This window comes from Microcebus murinus, chromosome 18 (assembly GCF_040939455.1).
Source record: "Microcebus murinus isolate Inina chromosome 18, M.murinus_Inina_mat1.0, whole genome shotgun sequence".
Taxonomy (NCBI): Eukaryota; Metazoa; Chordata; class Mammalia; order Primates; family Cheirogaleidae; genus Microcebus; species Microcebus murinus.
Genome location: NC_134121.1, coordinates 3,273,885 through 3,300,514, shown reverse-complemented (window position 1 = coordinate 3,300,514; position 26,630 = coordinate 3,273,885). Strand labels below are relative to the sequence as shown.

Here is a 26,630-nt window from a genome sequence, read left to right as displayed (position 1 = left end):
AGGCCAGGCCCAGACAGGGCTGGAGGACAGGAAGAGTGCTGGATGGAGACTGGGAGAGGCAGACTCCTGGAGACAGCACCCTCCTCCTGGGAACACACCCTAATTCTCCCGGAGGCCCGCCAAGGCCCTGCTCTCCGACATGGGAGCACCCGCTGACCCCTGGTGGATCTGAGCCTCACTGGCCACACGAGCACTTGACCCATCCCCATCCTGCCCCAGGACTCTGGGTGGAGCTCTGGCCAAGGTGCTGGGCTGGTGGGAGCCCTGGGTCCTGACTTGTCCCCACGCAGGGAGCGTGAAACTGAACTATGGTGGACAGTCTTTCAAGACACGACCGAGCTCCCGACCCCAGCGGGACCTGAAACCACACACTCCTGCTCACAGGAGCGAGCTCCCTCGCCCGCCTCTGATGGAGGGCTTCTGCCCAGCCCACACCTCAAGGTCACAGTGCCAGACTGGACCTTGGCAAGGGGACCTTCATCAAGCTGCCTCCACTCCCCTCAGAGCCTCCTCCAGGGGGATACCACCTGTCCTTGAGGCTCAGTTTCCCCATCTTATAGAGTGTGGGGCTTTGGGCAAGTTATCTCAACTCTCTGGGCCTGTTCTTTCACTTGCAAATGGGGAGGGGGGTCACATAACACCCTCAATGTGGTGGTCATGTTCAGCCCTGAGCTACCTTCCTTCCAGGACAGTGGGACAGGTGGCTGCCACCAGGGAACTGGGCCTGTGTGCTCTGATCAGTCTCTAGCACCAGGTCTGGTGCCTATAGTCACAGAATGTTACCTGGTCACAGCCCTCTAGGAGCCTCAGTGTCCCCAGATGTAAAAGGACCTGTCCGATGCAGGCCCTGGGGCCAGTGGCACCTGCTACCCTGAGCACACAGCCCTGGCCCAGAGCCAAGGGGTAATTCCAGGGGACAAAGGCTGGGGCTTGCACCGTCACACAATCTCACACATCCTTTTGTCCCACTTTTTTTTTTTTTTAAATTAAAACAGCAACCAAGAAACTGCTCCCACCCATCTGGGAAAGGACCCAGGAAGGGCAGTCCTTTCTTCAAAAAAATATATTTTCTTTTTTTGTTTGTTTTTAAACCACAACCAAAGCAAATCCATAGGCCCTGCCGAGCTGGTCCCCAAGGAGGGGGAGCCTAGAAGGCCCCCGGCGCCTCTCCAAGCAGAGACCTTGGGCCTGTCCCCTGGCCCCAGCCCAAGCAGAGGGCAAATCTCAGCCTGCTGGGGCCGTGGAAGGGAAAGTGATCAGCTCCAAATCACGCAAGAAAAACCAGCTACACCCACAAAGCAAAAGAGAAAAAAACCAGAGGATAAATTACAAAAAACAAAAACAAACAAAAGTTGAAACAATGCCCCTAGAGTAGAGCAGGACTAGGTGACCGTTAGAGGCCCTGTTTGCCAATGCTGGGGGAGGCTGGGTGGCTCACGGCATCTCCCTTGTGGGAGTGTTGGGGGTATTCACGTGGCTCACCCCCTACTGTGCCCCCTGCACCAAAGCCGGGTCAGAGGTGTGGCCACCCTGGGCCAAAGTGTGCAAAGTCTATTCAGTTGAAAGCTAAAAAAATGTACAACTTGGGTGGCATCCAGGCTGGGCAAGGCAGCAGCCTGTCCACACAGGCACCGGCTGCTTCTCTGAGAGGGGCAGCAGTGTCCGGCAGGAGGCATCCAGGCCCCCTAAGTCCAGGGTCTCAGCAGCTGGAGCCTTGGGGTCCTCGGGGCATCAGGGCAGAGGCACTGGTGAGATCCGAGCCCCCAAAAGTCTGGTTCTTTGGCACTTGGGACAAACGGCTTGTTGCAGAGCCAGGCGGGAGCAGCTGCTGGATTCCTCCCGGGCACCCAGGGCCAGGATGGCAGTAGCTTGTGGGTGTGGGCAAGCCCTGTCCCGGCAGAGCGGCTGCGGGTCCCAGGGCCAGCCCCTATGAGTCCTCTCCCAAGATCTCCTTCACGAAGGCAGCAATGTCTGTCTCCTTGGTTTTGTGCAAGGTGAAGAAAGGGTGCTCCTGGGGGCGACAGAAGGCAGCCGCTGTGGGGTGGGGGAGGGAGCGGTGTCCCCCTCCCCAGCCAGCCCAAGCCCCCAAGTGCTGCTCTTGCCTGGCAAAATCCTACTCATCCTTCTACACTTCCACTCCCAGGAAGCCCTCCATGACTGAGAGATGGCGTTCAGGCTCCTCCCTGGCCCTCCTGCAGTCACCCTCCAGCCACCAACCTCCCTTTTCCCCACTGTGCCTGGCCCTGCCCACGCTGGGCCTTCCGCCTGGAATGCCCTCTCCACCTGCCCTCCAGCAGCAGATAGCGCTTGTCTGTCCCTCAGGCTCCTCCATTCAGCCTTCCCCATGCCACTCTCGCCACTCCTTCCCATCCCGCCACAGCGCTGCCTGTGCACCCTTCCAAGTGCCTGGTATAGAGCAGGAAGGGACCAGGTTTGTGAGGGAACAAGCGACCGACCGAGGTCCTAAGCAAGCTAACCACATGCTGGGATGCAGCCCTGCCGGGAGCGCCACTGAGCCGCCTGGCAAGCGCCTTCCCACCTGCACTCACCATAAGCTCCAGGTAGCCCATGCGCTCCGCAGGGTTCTTCCTCAGGCTAGGACAGAACAGAGCAGGTGAGGCCGGGCTGGCATGAGGAAGAGGGCCCAGCCTCTCCAGGCTGCCCCGGATTGGGCAGCAGGGCACGAGTGCTCCCACGGCTCAGGGAAGATGGGGCAGGGCCTGCCCAGGGGCCTCCCAGGGTGGAGGCAGCAGCAATTTCTCTGGCTCTAGGATCTTAGTTTTCTTGTCTCCATAGTGGTCCAGGGACCTTCCATGATACCAACGCAAACACACTACCGAAACGCAATCCCTAACCACCATGCACTGGCATCCTTGATTGGAAGCGGAGACTCCTTACCATGACTTCTGGGGGGCCACTAAAATGGGCCAAGCTGGCCAGCAACTATGTTTGCTGAGCTCAGCTGTTTTTAGTTTTTCTTATTTTCTACTAAAAGAAACAAAGGCCACAAAATTTCCTCTCAGTATCTTTGACCACAACACACAGATGTTGATATGTTATGTTCTCATTATCTTTCCCTTCTAAATAATTTGTAATTTTAATTTTTAAATCCCTTTTGTACCTAAAGAGCTCTTTAGAAGAATTTGCTTTTAATTTCCACACAGCTTTTTCCGTTTTAGTTATTTATTTCTTGTTCTACTTAACTATGGCCAAAGAGCATAGCCTGTGTGACTTCGCCTTTTTCCTCGTTTCCTGTGTAACCTCAAACATGATTAAGTTTTATAGGGCTCCCATGGGCATTCTTTAAATTGGTACAAAGTTCTAGACATCAATAAAAGTAAACTTGGCTGTTATGTGCTCAAATCCTCCACATGCCTTTTTTTTTAATCTACGTAATCTGTCCATTTCTGGATAGCATTAAAATTTCTCACCAAGTCCACAGTTTTGTCAAATTTTCTTCATATTCTGATGCCATGCTGTTTGGAGTTGTTTGCTGAAGAAGAAGGGACGAGGCCTAGGAAGGAGCTGAGACCTGCCCAGGGCAGGGAAGGGTGCTGAGTGGGCTCAGAGGTGCCAGAAACTCACCACTGTGCAGTGAAGTCCACAAACTCAGGAGAGAAACGGTCAGCTGGGAGCTGGGGGGATGGCTCCTCCACCACCTGCTTCAGCTGCTGGAACGGGGTCCCCCAGGACTCGTAAGGGAACCGCAGGACGGCCATCTCGATCTGTAGCGGGGACAGCGGCAGCAGTGGGCCGAGCAGGCCCCAGCCACCAAACAGACCCACATCTGCACCCAGGAGCCGGGGTGAGGGGTCCTGCCCATCCGGCGCCTAGAGCCAGGCCAAGGGGCAGGCCCAGGGGCAGCCGAGGCTGACCTCCCCGACCCAGCACGGCAGACTGACCATGAGACCCAGGAGGGCCAGCACTCAGCTGCTCTGCCCCAGCCCAGGCTGGGATGCGCTGACCACCGCCAGGCTTCCCAACAACCTGAATTCAGAAGACTTTACATAACAAACCAGGCTGCAGCAGATCTGGAAAAACCTCGGGAGCTGGCAGCCATGGGCCGCCTTCCCGCAAGGCAGCAGCTGGCAGAGCAGCTCGATCAGACAGGTGTCAGGTCAGCGTCGCCACTAGCACCCCTACCAGCTGCTGCCCGGCCGGCGCTGCCGTGCACGTGGGCTGCGCGTTACAGAGGCGGCGGGCAGGAAGCAGCCCTCGCACACGCCTCTAGCCAAGGCTGAGGACGGAGCCCGTGGGGCTGCTTCGCCAAGCCGTGCGTCGGGCCTCCTCCTCTGTGGAGCCCAGCGCCACAGCCCCAGCCGCCCTGCTCCCATCGCTGTCCACACGCGGGCCATCGGCAGACCCGCCCTGCTCCCACCACTGTCCCCACGGGGGCCATCGGCAGACCCGCCCTGCTCCCACCCGAGGCTGCTGCCCATGCCCGCCTGCAGGGTGTGGGGAGTCAGCTGTGGAGGAGACTGGCTCACATCACAGCCAGTCTGGGCTGATTTTGACTTCTGGATGGAAAAAGCAAATCAGGTCAGCCCAGGCCCCTGCCTGGGACAGCAGAGAAATCCGGTTCCGGTGCAAGGCCCCTCACTAACAGGCTGTAACCTCATAATGAGCGGAAGAGACTTTAGCTCAAACGCACGCTTCGGGTTGGCAACTGGCACCCAAACAGATCATAAATTACTGTGCAAAGAAAGGGCCTTCCCATTAGACTACAGGCCCTTGCAGCCAGGCCCACACCCCACAGACAGACACGCTGGATGCAGGGCGTGGTGTTCACAGGACAAAACCCGTGGACTCAGGGTGCTGCTCTTAGGCCTTCACTGACTCCAACATGCAGGATGACGACCCCATAGGAGCTACATGAGAAGGACCAGCTACCAGAGTTTATGACAAGAAAAACAGAAAAGTTCCAAACCCTCAACCTGGTACTCCCTTTTCTGAAGTTTTTTTTTATAAAGAGATCAAAAAATGAAAAACAAAAACAGCCTCTGGACACAAAGATGTGCCATACAGTGTTATCTGTCGCAGGGAATACTTAAGAGCAGCCTAGATGTCTGCGCCAGGGACCAGCCCCACCACGGGGACAGAGCCTTGCCAAGCACGACCCAGGCCTGTCTTGGCGACTCCTGCTGGTGTCCTGTACCGTGCGCAGTAAGTGGGAACAAGTCCAGCACCACAGACAGCTCCTAGGGGCTATCCACAAGGATGGGGAGACTGAGACCACAGCCCTCCTGGAGGGACATGCCTAACCCTGTTTCGCCAGTCGCTCCCCCAGGATGGCCGAGGACTTCAGATGAAAAGAAAAAATCAGAATCAAGTGAAACATCCCACATCAGGGGACTAGGTGAGCACACAGTGGCAGACGGTTATGGAATCTTTGGAAGGGATGCCTACAAGGGTTTATTATAATTCAGAGAAATATGAACACCATGCAATACTAAGTGAAAATGCCAAAATAAAAAATATGTATTTTTTTAAAAAAGAAGCAACACACAAGTCTACAAGGAGATGCACAGTGTTGGCCTTGGCAATGGACAGAAGAGGTATGTCGTCACATGGAACTATTATGGTCATGCCTCACTCCCAACTTTGCGTCCATATTTTTATGCTGGTTTTCCATTACTCTTATAACTGGTAAGGGGAAAACCTAACCTGCACCACAGCAGCCCGTCTGCAAAGGGACATCACTACTTCTCCCTGTGTGCCCGCCAGCCCTCCCATTAGGCAGGCAGAATGCCCTCCCCTTGAACTTGGCTGGCCTTCTGACTGGCTCTGACACCATGAGGCAGAAGCAATGCTATGCCAGTTCCAGGCCTATCACTCAAGAGGAATTCGCTTAGGAAGGAAGCTAGCCACCATGAAAAGCTTTCTAAAACGGAAGCCCCAATGCAAAACACACAAAAAAATTATACTGACACCACCATGTTGTGAGGAAGCCCAATGAGCAGCCCAATGTGAGGAAGTCACATTCAGAAGTCACAGAGAGGAGCCCACACTTGTATGGCCTTATTGGACCTTCTAGCCCAGGCCAGCTGCCAGGTGCAGCGAAGAACCACCTGGCTGAGCCCAGCCCAGATGGCAGAAACATGAGAAGCAATGAACAAACTGCTATTGGTTTAGGTCACTAGGTTCCAGGGTGGTATTGCTATGCAGTATTTGATAACTGAAATGTTCACTTAGTACATACTGTCCAAGTTCCACCAGAGACAACAGAAGGTCACAGGTCATGGTGGGTCCCCAATAATGATGATGGGATGGACAGATGAAAGGAATGCAAGGAGAAAGGGATGGAGGGGGCACAGGGGGTGTATGTGTGAGGTGGTTACAAGGGGGGGTCTCTAACAACCAACCAGCCCTGTGTAGACTGTAACTACAGCAAGAACTTGTTCTGTTTACTTTCTAACTCAGGAGTTGGAAAACTCTGATCTGCAGGTATGCTACCTGCCTTTAGACTTTGAATATTTACCTCCACTTCAAAAAGAAAAAGGGGTTCATAAAAAAATGGCATGTCACCAGTATTAAGGAAAATTGAAGGTATCACCTAATTCCAGCTCTCTGACAAAATTATGGTTTTGATTCTTCCCTAGTCATTATCTGCAGATACACAGTTAATAAAGTTACAGCCATTACACGTTATGATAACAATGTGTAACAGCAGTGTCAGCAAGATCCAAAATGCCTATATTGACCCCATACTCCACCCCAATCCTCTTCTGATCTCCCTCTGGCCATCTCTCCTCTGGTCTGGACCCCAGACACACACACCTCCAGCCTTTGCTCCTGCCCTCCCTTTGCTGGGCTGCTCTGCCTCAGAGCCCGAAGGGTGCCCTCCTCACAGGCCAGTAGGCCTCACACCCCACACATGAAACAGTGGCCCTTCTTCCTGTCCCCAGAGCCACCCCTGCCTATCTGACTCTTCTCTGCCCTAGAGGCATAGTAAAAAAGTTCCTAAAAGCCTTGGAATTTCCCGAGTGACAGAAGCATCTTTTGTTATCCATGAAGGACCCCTTCGGAGACACCAGAGTTCCTGCTAATGAGGTGACTTGGGGTGACTTAGCCTCAGGATGGGGCTGGTCACCAAAATGGCCCAGTGCTCAGAAGGTGGGAACTCAGCCTCATTGGCCAATCCCAGAGGGGCTGGAGAGGAAGCCCTGTAAGAGTTCTGCTTGAGCTTCAAGAGCGTGCAGGCAGTGGGCAGGTGGAGGTGTGCAGTGTGGTGGTCCCAGGGAGGGCACGGAAGCTCCGCCCCTGAGCCCCGTGCATCTCTTCCATTCAGCTGTGCTGGAGTTAGTTACATCCTTTATGATAAACCAGTAAACACAAGTATTTTTCCTGAGTTTTGTGAGCTGTTCTAGCAAATTATCAAACCTTAGCAGGGGTTGTGGGGACCCTTGGTTTACATCCGGTAGGTCAGTAGTACGGGAGGTCCAGGAATTCTGACCGGCCTATGACATTGGTAGGTGGGGGGAGTGGAGGCAGTCTTGTGGGAATGAGTCCTGAACCTGTTGGGGTCTATGCTAACTCCAGGTAATTAGTGAACAAATTAAAGTGAATTGCATTGAGGGGGGAGGGGGAACATGGGCAATATACATAACCTTAACATTTGTACCCCCATAAGATGCTGAAATAAAAAAAAATGGAAAAACTAACTAAATAAATGGAATTGCGGGGCATCTGGTTGAGTGTCTGGAGAATCTAAAACCGGGTTGTTGGTGTTGGAAACTCCCCAACACCCTTCTCACCACATCTCTTACTGATCGACTTTGTCAGACTCCCCTGTCCCTGCAACACTGAATGGCCAAAGGGACTAGGGGCAGGCAAGAATTTCCCTGGGCCAGGCTCTCCCCTGGGCAGGGAAGGTGCTGACACCCAGGATGCTACACGTTAGTCCCTAGGGGTGAGATGGGGAGTGGGGCTGAAGCCCACTCGGGTCGGCCAAGTCAACTGGACTGACTCACACATGGGTGTGACCACTGTGAGGGCCATTATCTTTCTGTGTGCCCGTGTCTCTTGCACAACTTCCTAGTACTGGCTAGGGGAACACATCCTAGCAGTTTTTCTATCCCTTCAACCCATTCTCCACACAGGCACCAGAGGAGGCTTTCTAAAATAGAAGCTCCAATGTAAAACATAAATAAACAAACAAACCTTGACCCACAGACACAGGAAGGGGTGGGGGTCCTGCTGTGCTGTTCTAGAAAGAACAAGAGGTCCCAACTCACCACCTGTACTTCAGCTGGGCCTGTCCCTACCCCACCCTACCCCAGCCAGGGGGGTTTCAGCCTCCAAGGCCCAGGATTGAGAATTCCCACCCACCCACACTACCATGCCCAAGGCAATACACCAGGACCCCACAGGCAACACACTTCTTGCTGTGAAAAGTTTTCTGAAAGATTTTTACCATTTCGCTTTTGAATAATTTGCATACTAGGAGCTCATTTAATTTGGGATTGGCTGTGGCAAACCTGAAGAACTCTGGGAGAAAGTCTAGTGGCTGACTTGCCACAAAATATCAAGAACTTACATGACAAGTAACCTAACCATCAGGGAGGGGGTGTCACTTACAGACACTTCCCGAAGAGAGAGTAATTTGTTTTTCTTTTTAGAGACAGGGGTCTTGAGGTCTTGCTATATTGCCCAGGCTGGAGTGCTGTGGCTATCCACAGGCAAGACTATATAAATAGATGATAATTTTGGTTTTTGAGACAATGTCTCACTCTGTCACCTGGGCCAGAGCACAGCGGTGTCATCATAGCTCACTGTAACCTCAAACTCCTGGGCTCAAGGGATCCTCCTGCCTCAGCCTCCTGAGTAGCTGGGACTACAGGTATGTACCACCATGCCCGGCTAATTTTTCTAATTTCTATAAAGACAGGGCCTCACTATGTTGCTCAGGCTGGTCTCCAACTCCTGGCCCAAATAATCCTCCTGCCTTGGCCTCCCAAGGGGCTGTGATAATAGGTATGAGCCACCGTGACAGGCCAATAAGTGATTTTTGATGGCACATTTTCTTCTCAGATTTTGAAGCCAACACTTCTGTCCAGGACCTAAACTATTTGATGGGCTCACCAAAAGCTCATAGCCCCAGACATGGCTCCACCCAGCCCCACCCGACCAGCAAGGGCTGGACCCAGTCCCAGGCAGTACCATGGTGATGCCAAGACTCCACACGTCGGACTTGACATTGTAGCCCTTCTGGTTCAGCTCTGGATTGATTCTCTCAGGCTGCAAGAGGGATCAGGGTGTGAATGCCCACCCCAGGGTGTGAGGCCAGGTGGGGGCCATCTAAGGCTCCCCTGGCCAGCCCTTGCCTCCACATCCCAAAACTGACGCTCGTCTTGTCCCACCTGCTGCATAACGGGAGGAAACTGAGGCAGGTGAGGGCCAAGGTCATGTTTCAAAGGCCTAATCCTTGCCTCGCGGCTACCCTTTCAGGGGAGGGCCCAAGGGTCCCCATCTTTGTGACAACAGGGCTGGAGTGGGGCCTGTCCAGACCTCGAGGCTCCTCCACAGGGGTGGTCCACAAAAGGCACCATCCAAATGGGGCACTGTGGGGTGAGTTAACCACAGGAGAGGCTGTGTGGGCAGCTGGCTCAGGTCGCCCACTATGGCAGGAAACGCAGCTGGGAGGGGCCCTGCATCAGTAATGGTGGCTGGGCCAGGCTGGGCAGTTTCCCCAGGCCCTGTCCTGCCCTGAGCCGGGGGTGGGGCCACTCACAGCCATGTAGGGCTTGCAGCCAGCATCCATTGTCTTGGCCACGGAGTCCACCAAGTAGCCGCTGATGCCAAAGTCGCACATCTTCACGTGGCCTTCCTTGTTGATGAGGACGTTGGAGGGCTTCACGTCTGCCGGGCGGAACACGCTTCTCAGCCCGTGCTTGTGTGGTCCGGAATGGAGGTGCACCACAGCCCCACTCCCTGCTGCCACCCGCATGTACCCCCCTCACGCCCACTGTGCAGGTCGCACCTGAGCCAAGGACTGGACAAGAAAACCGGATAGCGAGAGCTGCTGCACCAGCCCACGGCTGCCCCGCTGGGCACAGCCAGGACACGCCCGGCCCTGCCACCACGGGAGCAGAGCCTGTGTCCGCCACTCTGCACCCGAGGTCCAGCGAGCGAGCGGCGTGTGTGGGTCATGGACCCACAGGCAGGCAGCAGGGCGGTTAAGGTCCGAGAGGTGGGAGCCTCCCCAGACTCCCGGCAGAAGGCCAGCCCAGCGAGGAATCTCCTGAGAATGTGCACACGACACGCAGCGGCCACACACTCTCTATGCGGACAAGTATAAAGGCCGACATGCGCAGAAAAAGGGCTGAACATTCCATGCCAGCTGCCAACTGCAGTGACCTGGGCAGGGGCTGGGATGGCACACAGTGGTCACGGGGACTCACCCAACTCATTTTTTGAAAAGCAGTAAGTGCGGAAAGCGGACTCAGCAGAGAAGAGAGAATCACCCACGCGCAGCCTGATGAGCCCAGAGCCACCAGGCCAGAGGAAAGGCCAACAAGCCCAACCCGCTGTGGGAGCACCGGACTAGCGGCTGCGTCAGGGCATGAGGGCAGGGACCCGAGAGAACGTTCTGGGCTGGGACGGGGACAGGGGAGGCATCCTGTGTCTTGGCAGGGAGGTGGTTCCAGCGTTATGACTATAGGATTCGTGGGGCGTACTCGACTCCACACGTTTTGTGGTTTGTCCACTATACGTCAAAACAAAACCAGCCAGTCTTTCTCAAGACAGAGGGCAACCCAGCCCCTGCTCCCAGAACCAGCAAACAGAGGGGAGGCGGCCACGAAAGCAGGTAGAACATGGCCTGAACCGCACGAGCATGTCACAACCGATCACCTCCCAGAGCCTCACGTTGCTCATTTTGGAAACCGGAGAGCGGTGTGCAACCCCCTGCCTGGAGAGGCGCCCCCCAGGCCAGCAGGGCCCCGCCCCACGTGGGCCAACTGAGGACCCACCTCTGTGGATCACCGATAGCTTGCTGTGCAGGTGCTCCAGGGCCCTCACAATCTGGCGAGGAGAGACAGGACTGTTGTTATTCCTGGTCAGATCAACCGTGACAGAGCAGCAAGCCCTCTGCTCCCGCACACGCGCCCAGCCCTTCCCACCCCAGGCTGTGTGCAGACACACCTGGCCTCCTCCCTCCCCCCCTCCCAGCACTAGGCTCTTCCTGGCTAAAACCCCACCCTTTGGCAGCCACCCCTCCCCCTCCCTGGAATGCCCTGCTCCCTCCCTTCCGGCTACGGTGGCTAGGCTGGCTGGGGTGGCTAGGCTGGCTGGCTGGCTGGCTGGCTGTTGCTGCCTGGAGCTATCCCCTCAGGAAGCTCAGTGGGGAGCCCGAGGCATGGGTATGTTTTACATGTTTCCAGATGCAATCAGGATTGAGACCACTCATATCACTGATTCCACTTCCCTTCTTCCTTTGGCTGCTGGGATGCTCAAGCCCAGTGTTACAGGCCCTTCTCTAGAACCAGTTAAGACTCAAAAAGCAAACACTGTGGGTGTTAATTGTCACTGACTTAGCTTGTGCCTCTGTGAGCTGCCCCAGGGCGTGTTTAGTATGAGGCCCGCAATAAATACTAAGTTTCCCATTAAAAGTAGCCTGAACTAGAGAGTTGCACTCTTAAGACCTAGAGCCCTGGATCTGCCAAACCTGTGGGGCTCCAGGAGCCCCAGGCTCTGGGATCTCCTCAGCAAGGAGGCTCTAGTCTGGGGTGAAGGAGGTGGACTCTGAGGAGTAGTCACCCAGGGGCCACACAGGGGCCCAGCTCTGCCAAGACACTATCACACACAGGCTCTGTGCCTCCTAGGCAGGCCTGGGCCTTCACCACACACCTGGAACCACAGCCCTCCCAGGCCTGGCCACTTACAGACACGGCAATCTTCCCCAGGATGTCCTCTGGAATTGTCATGTTTTTATCCAGCACCTTCCGGTAGAACTTGTCCAGAGACGTGTCCATGAGCTCCATGCAGATCCAGACATCTCCCTGTGGGTGGATCCAGAGCCTGGCCAGGTGCTCCTCCCCCTGGCCACGCAGCCTTCCCAGTGCCAGCCCAGCGTGTGCCCACGCGCTCAGCCCACCGCCCGTGAGCACCTGCTCCTCTGCCCGTCTGCTTCCCTCCAACCTCCGGCACTGCCACACCGCCAGGGCACACGCCAGCCTCCCCGGGCTCTGCTGCCTTGGACACCCCTATCTGACCCCTAATTCTGTGGCATTTCCAGGGAGGAGGGACACAACAGCCTGGCTGTGTTCCTCCATCAGGGGCTTCCAGGATGTGCTGGAGCCAGCTCCACCCCGTGAGCCAGCCCGCTGCCCCGGCAGATGGCCTCCTGCCAGCTGACCGCAGCAGAGGCTCCCTGCCTGTGAGGACCCGCCCCTTCCCCCAGCAGACACCTGTGGGTCCTCCCGCTGGGGAGGCGGGATAAGAGGCCTAGAGGTGCCTAGAGGCACCACAGGGCCCTGGGCCCGTCGACTAGGACCTGGCATGCAGAGGGTGCTCAGTGACCGAGGCTGGGGCAGATGAACCCTGACCTCACCCAGCACAGATGCCCACAGACCACCCGCAGCGCCTTGAGGGGGCAAATCCCTGGCACAGCCTGTGGCATCCAGCCTGGGCTCCTGACCCCCACCACTCACCCCACCAGCCCTGCCCGCCACCTGCCCGGCTCGGCGGAAGGCAGCTCCATGCTTCCAGCTCTCAATTCTCCTCTCACCTCACCTCCTACCTCAGAGACCCAGAATCTCACCCAGAGTCTCACGCACCTCCATGGCCACTCCTGCTCAGAGCCGCACTGCCCTGGATGGCTGCCAGGGACAGATGCTCACTCAGGCAGAACCGAGTGCAGCCCTGGCTGAACGCCTGGCCTGGGGCCGCGTCGTTTAACCTCATCCACTGCAGAAGGCACATACACTCGCTGGCCCCGTTTTACACACAAGGAAACCAAGGCCCAGAGCAGGGTGGGAACAGCCAGGACGCAGTGGGTCTGGCTGGGCCCGTGCTCCCAGGAGCCTGGTGTGCTGCCCTCAGGCAGCAGGGAGGGGCTTCGCCACACTGCGCGTGTCCCTGGCACCCGGCACCCGGGGGGGGGGGCTGCCAGCCGACGGATGGGTTGGGGAGCCCCCACCCTCCAGCCCCGCACACACTCGCCACCAGGCCGCACCTCTCTGAAGAGAGCCCCATAGAAGGTGACGGTGTAGAAGCAGTCAACCGTGCGCATGTTGATGTCCAGGTCCATGAGCAGCCGCTTCTGCTCCTGCGAGTTCACAGTGGCCCGGATCCGCTGCAGGGAGGGCTGTGGTTCAGGGGCCGCCGTGCCAGCGGTGAGTACCCCTCACGGCGACACGAGGGCCCAGAGCTCAGGAGCCCACAGCCCAGCCTGCCCTGAAAAGCTTGGGCTCACCACCAGACACAAAGAGGGACGGGCCCCAAGCCAGGAAGTCGACCTGCAGGCTCAGCTCCACACTGCCTCCAGGCAGCCCTCCAGCTGCCTGCAGGCCCCAGGTGCCCCCTCCCTGGTAGGGCGAGGTGGGGCGGGGCAGGCCCTGCTTACCTTCACGGCCATGATGGTGCCGCTCTGGGCGTGCCTCACCTTCTCCACCACCCCATAGGCTCCCCGACCCAATTCCGAGATGGTCACCAGGTCATCGGCCTCCACCTCAAAGTTCTTGGGGAACAGAAAAAAGAGACGTTCAGTGGCTACCAAGCCAGGAGCAGGTCCTCAGCCCTCGTCTGGTGCAGACAGCTGGGGCAGCAGAAAGAGAAGAGGATGAAGTTGGTCAGATCTGGGCTCAAATCTCGTACCAGCCCCTCACTGCTATGTGACCCTCGACAAGTCGTTAAACTCTCTGAGCCTCATGCTGCCCTCTCTAAAACAGGCAGAACACTAACACCCAAGGGCTGCTGTGAGGTGGAAATGAGGGGGCCTGTAAACACCCTTCCAGCACGGGCGCTGGTTAGAGGGAGTCGTGTTTTTCAGCTGCTGTTTACTGAGCACCTATTATATGTTTCAGGTACTGGCGACACATCCAGAAAACAAAGTCTTGCCCTTAGGAGTTTCCACTGGGAGAGACACAGAAGAGAACCAAGCAGGCGAACTGGGCAGCAGTGGCGAGAGTGCCGGGAGGGACCCCTGCAGGCCAGGGCTCTGGATGGCTGGGGCCCTTCAGGGCACAGGAGGTGGGTGCAGAGCCCCAGGCGCTGGCTGAGGGTCTGGGCGGGCCCAGGAGTCTGCACGTTCAGCACGCCATCCCACAGGGGCCGAGGGCAGGGCCCTGCGGGGCCAGCTCGTCCCACTGTCAGGCGGCGGGATGCCCCGCCAGGGGAGGGCTGGCACCTACTCTGTCTCCGATGGTGATGAAGGTCCGGGAGTCCAGGTTCCGGGGGGGTCTGTGGAGGAAGCAGACCCGTGAGCCTCCCCCAGGAGCAGGCGTCCTTGCCGGGGAGGCTCATCATCCGAGGCCAAGCATCTGCTGGGAGCCGGCCGAGGCCTCGCTGCCAGGTGGCCGTGGGCGGAGGGGGACAGGGCGGGGGGACACGGCAGTCAGCAGTACTTGCATGCCCCATGGCCAGCTGCCCAGCCTGGCTCCGAGGGCGCAGAGCAGGCGGGCCCACCTTCCTCTCGCCCCTGCCGTCTCCCCCCACCTGCCGTTCAGGAAGCTTCTCCATGCTGCGCTGGGGCAGAAGCTGAGGCATACTCACGTGGGGTTGGGCGCAGGAGGCTTGGACACGCAAGATATCCGTAAGTCCTTCTTCCTCTTGGATTTTCCTAAAACGGAGGGAAGGCAGGCGCCAGCCTGAGCTGAGGCTGCTCCCACAACAGAGCCAGCCGGCACCTGGTGAGCCGGGACCCCACCGGCCGCCTCCACTCCAGAGCCGCCTGCCCTCACCTGCCTGAGGCCATATATGGCCTGGCGCCCGCCAGGGCAAACTGGGTCACCTGCAGATGGGGATGGGGCAGTTTGGCGGCCCAGGTCACACTGCCTTGGAGGCAGGGCCAGGTCTGGGTGGCTGAGGTGTTCACCGGGCCCTGGCACTCCTAGCACATGCGGAAGTCCTATGCCCTAAGTTTCTGTTATGGGCTGAAATGTGTCTCCCCAAAATTCCTATGTGGACCCATTACCTAAGGGTGTGACCTTACTCGGAGATGGGGTCTTTACAGGAGTAACTGAATTAAAATGAAGTCAGTAGGGTGAGCTCTAATCCAGTATGACTGGTGTCCTTAGAAAAGAAGAAACTGGGACACAGACACACAGAGAGGGAAGAGGAGGTGACGAGAGGCGGGGAGAAGACAGCCATCGACACACCAAGAGGAGGAGCGGGACACACCCACCCACACGGCCCTTAGAGGGAACTCCCCGCTGACACCCCCTGGCCTGGGCCGTGGGACAGCAACTCCCCATGCCGGAGCCCAGCCTGTGGGTGCTGCTGGTCCCTGCCCCAACCTGCCGTGCTGATCTGGCAGGTTGCCCGAGGCAGACGAGTTTTCTCCAGGTCCCAGCTCTGTGGCCCATCGCCTCTCTGAGCCTTGATTTCCCCATCTGTCACTCTGCAGCACAGATGCCCACGTCTGCAGCATTGCGGGCTGGGGGCCCTAGCTGGGTCTCGGGGGGGCGATGTACCAGCCTGGCCTGGGGTCTCCACTGACCAGGTCCCAGGCATGCCCCCGCATGGCTCCCACAGGCCTGTGCGGACCCCTGCGTCCGCGCACGCAAGCACTACCCTCAGCCTCAGCCTCCCCATCTGTGCAACAGCAGTGCCGACTCCAAAAAGGGCTCTTGTGGGAAGAAAAGTACGGAAAAAATATGATGAGGAGAGTAAGGCATGAAGCCTGGGGCCCAGGACCGGGTGGACAACTTCCTTCCCTCCATGACCCTGCCTGCTCCAGAGGCCCCCAGTGCCCCATTGCTCAGATTAGGAAACTAAGCCCAAAGAGAAGCAATCGGAGCCAAGGCCCCCAGTGAGCAGGAAGCAGCACATGAACCCAGCCCCACTGCTCTCACAGTCCCCTACTTTTTGGGACGCACAGGATGGCATCCCTGTCCGCGAGGTGAGGGCGCTGGGCAGCTGCTCGCTGTGGTCAAAGTGCAGGTGACAGCAGCGAGCTCATGGCCCCACAGTGCTCTCACCGCTACCATGCCCAGCCTTGCTCAGTGTCGGCTTGCTCAGCCCTCAGCATGGGCCCTGAGGGCAGAGCTGTTTGATCCCTACAGTGCAGATGGGGAAACTGAGGCACCCCATGCCCACAGCCACACCCAACACTGTCAGCATCCCTTTGACAATTCCACCACCAAGGGCACTAGCCTCTGCCATGCCCGAGCTGGGAGCTTGCCCTTCCGGCCAGGCTGTGCGAGGTGGGGGTACTTGAGGGCCTGCCTCACAGGGGAGGGCAGACAGGCCCACTACCCCACAATGGGCACAGCAGGACAGAGCTAGGCCCGGAGCTGGCCCCTGGGGCCTTCTCCCTGGGCCCCCGTGTCCCCATCTGTGAAGTGTCCCCCACAGCCCTGCCAACAGGAGTGAGACGGGAGCAGGGGCCAGCCGGCACCTGCAGCCAGCACCATCCAGGGCCTCATGGCCATGGGCAGGGGCGGGGCTCACAGCACACTAGAAAGGAGGACACCCAGGCCCTGGGGTGGAACAGGCCGGTTCCGCCCAAGGCTGCCTCTAGGCCAGCTCTGCCGTGATCTGCTCTCCCTGGAGCTAATGCCTGGTGCCCATTTCTCTCCTCCCCTGCAGAGGTCTTGCCCTCTCCCCTTCCCACAGAACTGGGCAGGCCGGAGTCCTAAGGCAGCCCCTCCCTCAACCCTATCCCTGGGGACAGGCCGGGGGCCCAGTGTGCACAGCTTTCAGGCCAACTGAGGGAGTGTGGCCAGGTCCCCGGCACTCAGTACTATGGGGTCAGCATGAATGGGCTCTGGGCAGGCAGGCGGGCACACGGAAGGAGCTGCCTTACTTACGGCTGCCCTCTGAAGAAGGCACAGCCGCTGCCTGACAGGTGGGAAAAGCAGGATCAGAGATGTCAGGGATCTAGCCAGGTGAGGGGCTAGATGGGCCTGAACCCAGGGCCCTGGCCCCCAAGTACACAGGGCTTGGAGAGCAGGTGGTGGCCCTATTGTGGCCCATAAATGGACACCAGGGTTATCACCAGCCTCTCTGCAGGTGTGAAAAAAATCCATCCTAAGTAATGACAAATGCAGGTATCTTTTACTCTTCACTTGGGCCTTTTTGTAACCAGAATATAAAATGTTTTAAGTCAAAAACTGAAACTGGGCCGGGCGCTGTGGCTCACGCCTATAATCCCAGCACTCTGGGAGGCAGAGGCGGGCGGGTCGCTCAAGGTCAGGAGTTCGAAACCAGACTGAGCAAGAACGAGACCCCGTCTCTACTAAAAATACAAAGAAATTAATTGGCCTACTAAAAATATATAGAAAAAAAATCAGCATGGTGGCACATGCCTGTAGTCCCAGCTACTCGGGAGCCTGAGGCAGGAGGATCACCTGAGCCCAGACTGAGGTTGCTGTGAGCTAGGCTGATGCCAGGGCACTCTAGCCGGGGCAACAGAGTGAAACTCTGTCTCAAAAAAAAAAAAAAAAAAAAGAATTGAAACTGTGGAGCCCTGAGGCCTTGCTCTCAGCCCTTGCAGACCCAACCCTTTCCTTCTGGGGTTTGCAGCAGCACCCCCATCTCTGCTCATGACCCGCCCTCACCTTCCTCTGGCTCTAGCCTCCCACCTGTCTCATGCCCTGGGATTTGGGGACATGAAATGATGCTCCTCCCCCAGTCACCAGCCCTCAGTTTCCCCATCTGTCAAGGGCACTTTTGTGCCTGCACAGGCTGGGGTTGAGGATTGTCCTCCTCCGGGCCTGGGGAGCAGGTGGCCTGGCCTCCACACCCACCTGCCTGTCGAGGACTCCAGGCCTGTGTCAGGAGGGGCATGAGCTCCGTGGGGCAGCCACACCAGCCGTCAGAGAGGGCGGGAAAGGCCGCCATGGAGACAGCCCAGAAACAGGCCTCAGGCTGCCTGTGCTGTCACTGTCCGCCACAGACGTCAGGGCTCAGCCCAGATGGCCAGGCAGCCCCGGTGCAGCCTGCCCGTCACCACAACAAACAGAGGCTCTCAGGCTGCCACAGGCAACCTACAAGCCTGCCACCTCGGCTCCCAGTGCCACGGCAAGCCCTCCGGCCTGCTCCAGCCTCACAGCAGCCCCCAGGCAGGGAATAAGGAAACTGAGGCTGGTGAGGAGAGGCATGCCTTGACAGGGACACAGCTCCTGCCAGGTGCAATGGCCCAGCACCCATCTCCTCCCACTCACCCTCGCCACTGCTTCAGTGAGCCTCTTTCCCACCTCAGGGCCTCTGCACGTGCCGTTCCCTCTGCCTAGGACACTCTTCCCTGCTGGCACCAGCCCTGCCTTTTGCCGGGCCCCTGGTGACCAGCTGTCCTTGCAGCCTACTGGCTTCTCTTCTGTCCATCTCAAGGGTGGCGGGTCTGCAGTCACCACCTCAGAAAGGCAGTGCACAGTCTCGCTGCCCAGCCAGAGCCAAAGGCCTGGGCTCAGCTGCAAGTGCCGCTTCCTGGCTGCAGACCCTCAGGCAGGTGCCCTAAGCTCTGGGTGTCAGGGCCTCCCTGTGAGATCAGCGGTGCCTGACCCTGGAGACGAGACTGGCCTGGAGCCTGCAGCTCCAGAGATAAGGCCAGGCCCCGCTCCAGATGACCCGTCCATCCTCTCCGCAGCTCCACCTGGGAAGGCTTTTCAGCGAGGGCCTGCTGCACCAAGCGGGCTGCAGGAAGGCGGCATGTGGTGGTGGACGGCACGCCTGGGGCAGCAGACTCGAAGGCAGGTCTGTCGGCTTCCTGCACAAACGCCACAGACTCAGCCTGGAGGCAGGGCCACCATGCGCCGTGCTTAGGGCGATTCCAAACAGACTGGACGGTGCTCCCCTCGGCCTACCCACGGGGCGGGCAGCCCCTGCGTGCGGCCCCCGTGCCTCCCTCACACAGGGAGCCCCACACTCCACCCACTCAGCGCACCACATGGCATCCATGACAAGATCGATGCCTGCTCCTAGTTTACTGTCCCCACTCCAACTTTTGGGTATTTCAGGTGCTTCTCCTGGAGAAGTCCAAGACCCATCAGGTAAGTTATGGTGTGCTGCCACCGAGGTCCGTCTGTGGGTTGGCCCCCATGACAGGGGCGGCCCCGTGAGCAACGCCCAGCTCTCCCAGAGCCTCAGGAGAGCAGGGCACTCCGCGTGCCGGGCTGGCGGGCAGGGCGCCCACAGCTCCCCACATGGGGCCAGCACGAGCCGGCCAGGCCATCCCAGGCCACCTGGGTCTGCTGGCAGGCCCACACTGCTGCCCGTGCACAAGGACAGGGCACCTCTGCTTAACAGATTCCATTTCCGCTTTTAGCATCATCATTACTATTCAACAGTCATACAAAGCATGGGGTCAAGGGAGAGATACCTCAAAGGGGTTCTTGGTGATACAAACGCTAGTGCACCGCTCAGGTTCAAGTTCAGCACTGCCCAGTCTCACTGCTCCTCACCCTCAACAGCAGCCCTGAGGGTGGGAGCAATCCATCCCTTCCTTCAGAGGACACTGAGGCTGGGGAGGTCACCCGGGGGCAGGAGGGCAGAGCTGGGTCTGGCAGTCCCTGCAGGCTTGCCCAGCGGGGGTCTGACCAAACCACTTAGGGGTCTGCCCCAACCTGGGATGTGGTGGGCTGTGCCAGCAGCAGAAAGCTATGGGTTGCCCAGAAGGCCAAGCCAGTTCTCAGACACACAAAAAGACAATGGTGCAGGGGACAGTCTCCAGCCCCATGCCCAAAGCTGACCTGCTGGCCTCCTGTGCACGCTTCAGCAGCAGACGGCCCAACAAAGCCCTCCTCGCCAGCGGGGCAGCACGCTCCTTGGCTCCCTTCACGTCTCCTGATCACGCCCAAACCAAACCCCTCCACTGACATCCAAGGCCCTTTGCAGCCCTGCCCCAAGGAGCCTGGCCTGCCAACTCACATCCATAGGCACAGGTGAACCTTAGGACAAGCCTTCAAAGCTGGTGGCATCAGCACAGTGATGCAGATGAGGAAAGTCAGGGCTGTCGGTACAGCCACACAGGCTGAGCACTGCACAACTCAGGAACACGGGGCACATGCACTTAATAACAGCAGCACAGCACACAGTGCCACGCACCAACTCTGAGCCAGCCCTACACTCGCACTTCCATGCATTAACACGCTGAATCCTTGTGACAACCCTGCAGTGCAAGTCCTAGTACCTCCCTCCCACGCAGGTGAGGAAACTGAGGCCACACAGCTTGTGGGTTGAACAGACGTGCCTCAACTTTGCCAGCTAGCTCCAGCCTCACCCCCACCACGTGCCAGGGCTGCCACGTGGACCACGAGGTGGACACCGGCCTGGGGGGTCTGCACTGAGATAAAGATACCTTGTGTCCATTAAAGCTCAGTTTGTAAAAATAACAAAAAGCAAGAATGATTTTGTTGCAGGAGAAAAGAGAGGGACAATCCCAGGGGCTCTGGGCCACAGTAACGTTTGATTTCTGTGGGTCTGACTGCGCCACCCTGAACTCATTTTGCTTCTATTTTTTAAAACATGAAAGTACATTCTACATGTACATTCCTTTTGGGGTCTGTGGATACATTCACAATTTTTTTAAAAAAGGAGAGAGATGGAAGGCCCACCTGCCCAGATGGGGCTTGACCAGGAGGTGTCAGCAGAGCCGGATACAGGCCCAGCCATGGGCCTAGATGGCAGAGGGCAGTGCCCGGGACAGGGGACTGGCTGGGGGGGCAGCTGGACACAGCCTCCCCAGAGAAGCCATGGCGGCCCCTGCATGCCAGCTCAGCCATGACCCCCAGAGAGGAACCCCCAGGGCAGGGAGAGGGTGACAGGGAGCTGTGCCTGGGACTAGCGGTGAGGGAGGAAAGCCTGGTGACCCTCTCTGGAGTCGGCTGTGGCCCAGCTTGGTGTGTGCGAGTTACAGAGGGGCCCAGAAAGCTGCTGTTGCCTCTGTCCGGCCCCGTCGGGATGTCACGCCCTTGACGTGAATCTCTCTGGGGCTTCCAGGGCCACTGCTGGGAGGTGGCATCTACAGAGCTGGCGGGCAAGCAGGCCTGACTTAAGTGGGCAACACTGGGAGGCCCAGCCAAGGGGCACGGTGGGCCTGGGTGGGCCTTTCTACGTCGTGCAGCTCTCTGCCACCGCACAGCGTCCTGCACTCTGCAACCCAGGTTCTTCCTCGGGGCCCTCCTGAAACACTGGCCCCAAAGCCCTGTGTCCAGCCTTGCCCTGCACCCGGCAGTGCCCCTCAGCTCGGCCCTGCCATCCACTGACACCCCTGACTCAGGCCCGAGCCCCAGAACCACAACGCCAGGCCCTCCCCCTGCTCCTTGGGTGGAGCGCCTCATGGAAGGCCGAACACGTCGCTCCCCACAGCCAGCGCCCTGCCTGGCACTGACACGGCTCTGCAGGTGAGGGGCTGGCCTGGGAGGCTGGCCCTGATTCCCTGTCCCATGCTTCTCCTCGTGTCCAAGCTGGGGGGCGGAGCAGACCTGAAGAGTCAGGCACCCCAGTTCTCAGTTCCCCACTCACCCTCTGCGGGAAGGTCCTGGAGGCAACGGGCAGCCCCCAGGCTCCAGTCTGGGGAGCAGTGGGGCAAGGGGTCCTAATGCCTGGTAAATTCCGGCCAGCATTAAAGGACCCTACAGCCTCATGTAACAGAGCCTACAAGTCCAGGACCTGTTTGTTCACCTACCAACAAACAACAGCCACAACCATAACAATGATAAAATAATAACAGATGCCATTCCTTTGACAAACACTATCTCCGATCTTTACCACCACCCTGCAAGGGAGGAGTGTTTACTGCCACTTACAGAAGAGGAGACTGAGGGTCAGAGAGGGCATGTGACTTGCCCCAGGTAAGGAAACACTAGAGCCAGGATTCAAACCCAGGCCCATCCCTTCAGAGCCCAGGCTCCATCCACCCTTGCCAAGGTGTTCGCTGGCTGGATTCTTTTGGACAGAGGGTAGCCTGCTGGGACCAGTACTCAACACTTAGCAAGTATGGAATGAGAGTGTCTGCATCCAGACAGGCAGGGCCCCCATTCCCATTTGGCAGATCAGGAAACTGAGGTTTCTCCTCTGAAAGCTAGGACATGCCCAGGGGACTGAAATCACTTACACAGTGCAGAGAATGGACCAGACGCAACTTGTCTGATGTGACTTCAAAAAAAGGGACCGACCCAGCTACTCAGGAGGCTGAGGCAGGAGATCGCTTGAGCCCAGGAGTGTGAGGTTGCTGTGAGCTAGGCTGACGCCACGGCACTCTAGCCCGGGCAATAGAGTGAGACTATCTCAAAAAAAAAAAAAAAGAAAGGGGGACTGAGCTGAGATTTGAAGCCAGGCAGGCTGCAGAGCCTGAGTCCTTAACTCCTGAACATCACTGCCTTCCAGGAGCCCGGGCCAGTCCCACCAGGCTGACCTTGCACTGTCTCTGCTCCTCGCCCTCCCTGAGTCCCCAGCTACACATCTGAGCCTGAGGAGTCCCCTGGGCCAAGGACAGTAAACAGCCACTGCCACCTGCTCCTTCTCCGTGAGTAAGAGGAAGCAGAGCTGAGCTCCTTGCCTAATAGAGGAAGTTCCTAGGTTGGGTGCGGAAGGCCAAGAGAGCCTGCCCAGGGGTCCCAGCCCAGCCTGAGGTCCAGGAAGGAGCCACCTCCAGTGCCCCAGCTCAGGGCCAGGTGCTGCCTGTGGGGCCAGGGCACGTAGCCCCCTCCCACTCACTAGGCCCACGGGCATTGCCCCTTTAAGCTGCGAGCAGCCGGCTGGCATGCCCAGCGGGTGAGTCAGCGCCCAGTGCCCGCTGACTCACCCTCCGGAAGCCTCCACTGCCCCGGTCCTCTCCTCACACGGGCCAACTGAGAACTTTGCTCCCTTTGGGCCTTGAGCCACGGGTTGGCTGATAGAGAGTTTCCTGTGCGTCACGCCAGGGTGGGGGAAGTCCCTGAGGTGTCACCCTCCAGTCTTTCCGACAGCCGCTGGGGTCGGGGTGGAGGGAAGCAGCCACAACAGGCAGGGCCAGGACACAACAGTGCTTCCTGCAGCCTCAGCGTCCCCGCTGGGCAGTCAGGAGCCATCCAACCACTGTCTGAGCTGTGTGAAGATTACCGTGAAATGCCCCCACAGGTGGCACTCCCAGGGCAGCAGGGTCAGTGGCCACACTGTGAATAGCAACAGGATACATGTGGCTTGCAGACCTGGATCATGCTGAGCACACGTGCCCCTGCCCTTAGCCTCTGACTCCAGCCAGAGATGACATGTGGGTGGGAAGGCTGGGGGACCAGCAGGGCTGTGGGCCTGGGACCTCATGCACCCACAGAGAATCCCCCAGGCCGGCAGCACAGAGGACGGGGCAGGGCACCCGCTGCAAGGCAGGAAGCTCAAAGGTAAAGCTCCAGTAAGGTCAAGTGCCAGCCACTCCCTGCTTTGTCCAAATTCCTTTGAGAAGGTAGAGAAGAGCTCAATGCTGGGGGCCCAGCACCCAGGATGGGAGGGCACAGGGTGAGGACCCCCACCTGTGGATTCAGTCCAGCTACTCCCCTGTCTGACCTCAGTTTTGCATCTGTCAAATGCGTCAGACTGTAATGAGTATGCAATGTACCAACTGTAAATGGGTGTGCACACAAGGCCTCAGTGCATCCTCTAGGGTGGCGCTGGGTGGAGGGAATGCCACCAGCTCAGCTCAAGCATCCTGCACAGCAGTGAAACACAGGGTAGCACCGGAGAGACCACTGTGGGGGACACAGTCCTGGCTGGTACCCTGGCTCCATGTGTCACAGCTGTGTGGCCTCACACAAGGCACCTAAATGCCTCTGAACCCCAGTCTCCTCATCTGTAAATGGGGCTATGAAAAATAAATAAGAGAGTGCATGACATATGGGGAAAAGCTTGGGAAGTGGGAGGCCTTAGGAATTTTGATGAGGGGCACTGTGGCACTCCCACCACATCCTTCCCCAGACCCCAAAGAAGCTACAGGGTCCCTGGGTCTTGAGGAGGCCATTGACCGTCCATCCAGCCCACACAACATCATCTGGGACCTGGATCTATAAGCTGGAAATTCATCTTGGCCCTCTCTGCAGAGAAGCCCAGAGGGGGCAACAGCAGGGCACAAGCCACAGAGCACCCCACTGTGCTTCCCTACCACATCCATGACCCCCCTCCCTTCACAAGACTGCAAATCAAGCTTTTATTTTGATGAGGCATTCCCCTGAAATGCCTCCAAAACCAGACATTGCTTCCAACCCCTTCCCCAAGCTCTCCAGAGTGGAGAAGTATCCAATTTCCCAGTTCCCAAGCTCCACGAGGTCTGTGCAGTGCAAGTCCCTCCCCAGCCACCTCCCCCAGCGAGTGCCTCCTGAGTTACTCACAGTGGTTGGGCAATGGTCAGGGATCCGGCCTCCCACTTATGTAAGACATAATTTCCCTGCCCACCTGGCTCCAGCCCACAGCACCAGCTACTGCAGCCACCAGCAGCAGGGCCAGAGAGGACCAATGCCCTTCCCAGGCCCCCACAAGTGCTTCCCTGCCTGCAGCCTTCCAGGAAGGAGGGGCTGATGCCTGATTAGGGGCCTGCTAGATGCCACTGCTAGCTTTCTCCTGCTCTCTCTGCAGCTGCAGTCCCAACAGAGGCAAGATCCTGACCCTGCACTGCAGAGGCCTTTCCAGCAGGAAAAATGGAACAGGATATGCAGTGAGTATCTCTTCCTGAGCACCTACTATGTGCCAGGTGCAAAGCCGAGCTCTTCACCACTTCGCCCACACTTGATTAAATTAAAGCTCTTTAGTATTCACTATCTCATGTCACACTCTTAATGTCCACAGAAGTAGGTGTGATTACTCCCATTTTACAGATAAGGAAACTGAGGCACAGAGACCACAAACATCAAGGGGCTTGCTGGGTGAGGCAGCAGCGTGTTCAGAGAGCCAGGGGTAGCCCATTCATCACAGCTATGTCAAGTCTGGAAATCTCTCACACAACCCAGCCTACTGAGACTCTGACACACCAAAAACATCCTTTCCTCTTCCTGAAAAAAAAAAAAAAATCCCCCTTTTGCCCTCCAAGTCTCATCCTCCCCCTCCACATGACAGATGCTGCTGCCACCTCTGCCACCACACAGAAATTTCCAGGAAGGCTGGTAACCTGGGGAAGACGCAGGCAAGTCCCTTGCACAGCCAGCACCCTGCCCTGGCGGCTGGCCCAGACCCCAAGCAGCAAGGACAGGCCTGGGGGCAATCAGCCCTGAAGACACGGAGGCACGAGATGGGGTGAGCTCCCCAAGTGCACAGGGAAGCTCGAAACACCAGACAAAGAGGAGCCAGCAGAGAGGGGGCTGTGCATTAGAGAAAGGTGGGAAGCCTAGAGAGGTTCCCAGGGGACAAGGCTGCAGGATAGGGTGCAGCCCTGCCAGGGAAAGAGCAACGTAGGGCCTACAGGATTGGAGAGAGTTGTGGGAGAGGACAGGGAGTTGTGAAGTGGGGTGCAGTCAGGGCCACCGCACGGGGTACAGTAAGGTCCCCAACAGGAGCACCTCTGGGGCCCAGATAGTCAGAGTCATATCCCAGCCTGGATACAGCCCTGGGGCCCAAGACTGGAAGGGTGCTGCCCAAGGACCCAGGTGGGGATGATCATGAATCCCACCTGGCGCCAGCCGAGGGCCGAACACTGGGAGAGTTCCTGTCCAGGCTACAGCCCTAAGACCTAAATGAGGTCAGAGTCAGGTTCTTGACCTGGAGAGGTCCTAGCCTGGGTCAAGCCTGGGAGATCCTGGGCCTGGGTACAGTCCCGGGCCTGGGTACAGTCCCAAAGGCTGGGATCAGACACAGGACTCGAACAGGAGGAGGTTCTGGGACCGGGAGCTGCTGCCAGGTCGGAACAGGATGGGGTGGAACCACACAGAGGTCGGGGTTCGCAGCCCGGACCCGGACTGGGCGCGGGGGTCAGGCCGAGGTTCCGGCCCGGCGCACCTACCTTTGGACTGGGGCATGCCGGCGGGCTGGCTCGAGGCAGGAGACTCCATGCTGCAGGCAGGTCCGGGGCGGCGGCGGGGACTAATCTAGAGGACGGCGGGCTCCACCGGGGCCCAACGAGCTCATGGCTGCGGGCAGACGCCAGAGCACGGCGACGGGGCAGAGGCGGCGGCGGGGGCAGCGCCGAGACGCGTCCGCAACAGGCGGCGCCGGAGCCAGACTGGGCAGCGCCGCAGGGGCCCCGCCGCACGGCGCCGACGCAGGCCCCGCCCCGCGTGCCGATTGGCCCGCCCGTCTCCAGGCCCGTCCCCTACCTATCAGACGCCGGCCTGGCCCTGCCTGTCAAGCGTAAGCCTCGCCCAGGACGCGGCCCCGCCCGCGCCCGCCCGCCGCCGCCGCGAGAGCCAGGCGCAGCCAGCCCCGCCTCCCGGCCGCGCCGCGCCCGCCGCGCAGGCCCCGCCTCCCGCCGGGCCGGGCCGCCCGCGCCTCGCAGCCCGCGCCTCGCAGCCCGCGGGTGCGCTGCGCCGGCCGGTCGGCGCCGTCTTGAAAAGTCCCGCCGAGGTCCCCGG

General features: G+C 58.5%; 1 protein-coding gene across 1 annotated transcript; it reads right to left on the bottom strand.

The window, feature by feature from the left end:
• Positions 1–1,019: 1,019 nt before the first annotated feature.
• On the bottom strand, positions 1,020–26,306 carry MAP2K3 (mitogen-activated protein kinase kinase 3). The gene is made up of 12 exons (XM_012737920.3): positions 26,063–26,306; positions 14,713–14,779; positions 14,352–14,400; positions 13,565–13,678; positions 13,175–13,294; positions 11,883–11,999; positions 10,971–11,022; positions 9,731–9,858; positions 9,160–9,237; positions 3,586–3,725; positions 2,550–2,595; positions 1,020–2,011 (listed from the first exon to the last, which is right to left on the bottom strand). Exons 1-12 carry the CDS (start codon positions 26,109–26,111, stop codon positions 1,928–1,930), a joined length of 1,044 nt encoding a protein of 347 aa, XP_012593374.2. The 5' UTR covers positions 26,112–26,306; the 3' UTR covers positions 1,020–1,927.
• Positions 26,307–26,630: the final 324 nt, after the last annotated feature.

Bases quoted from the DNA above. Each gene is read 5' to 3' on its own strand.
- MAP2K3 (XM_012737920.3), bottom strand. From the start codon at position 26,111: ATGGAGTCTCCTGCCTCGAGCCAGCCCGCCGGCATGCCCCAGTCCAAA. The intron at 13,295-13,564 runs GTAAGCAGGGCC...CCCTCCCTGCAG, and splicing joins GCACCATCATGGCCGTGAAG to CGGATCCGGGCCACTGTGAA. The intron at 9,859-10,970 runs GTGGGTCCTCAG...TCCGCCCGGCAG, and splicing joins GCTATCGGTGATCCACAGAG to ACGTGAAGCCCTCCAACGTC.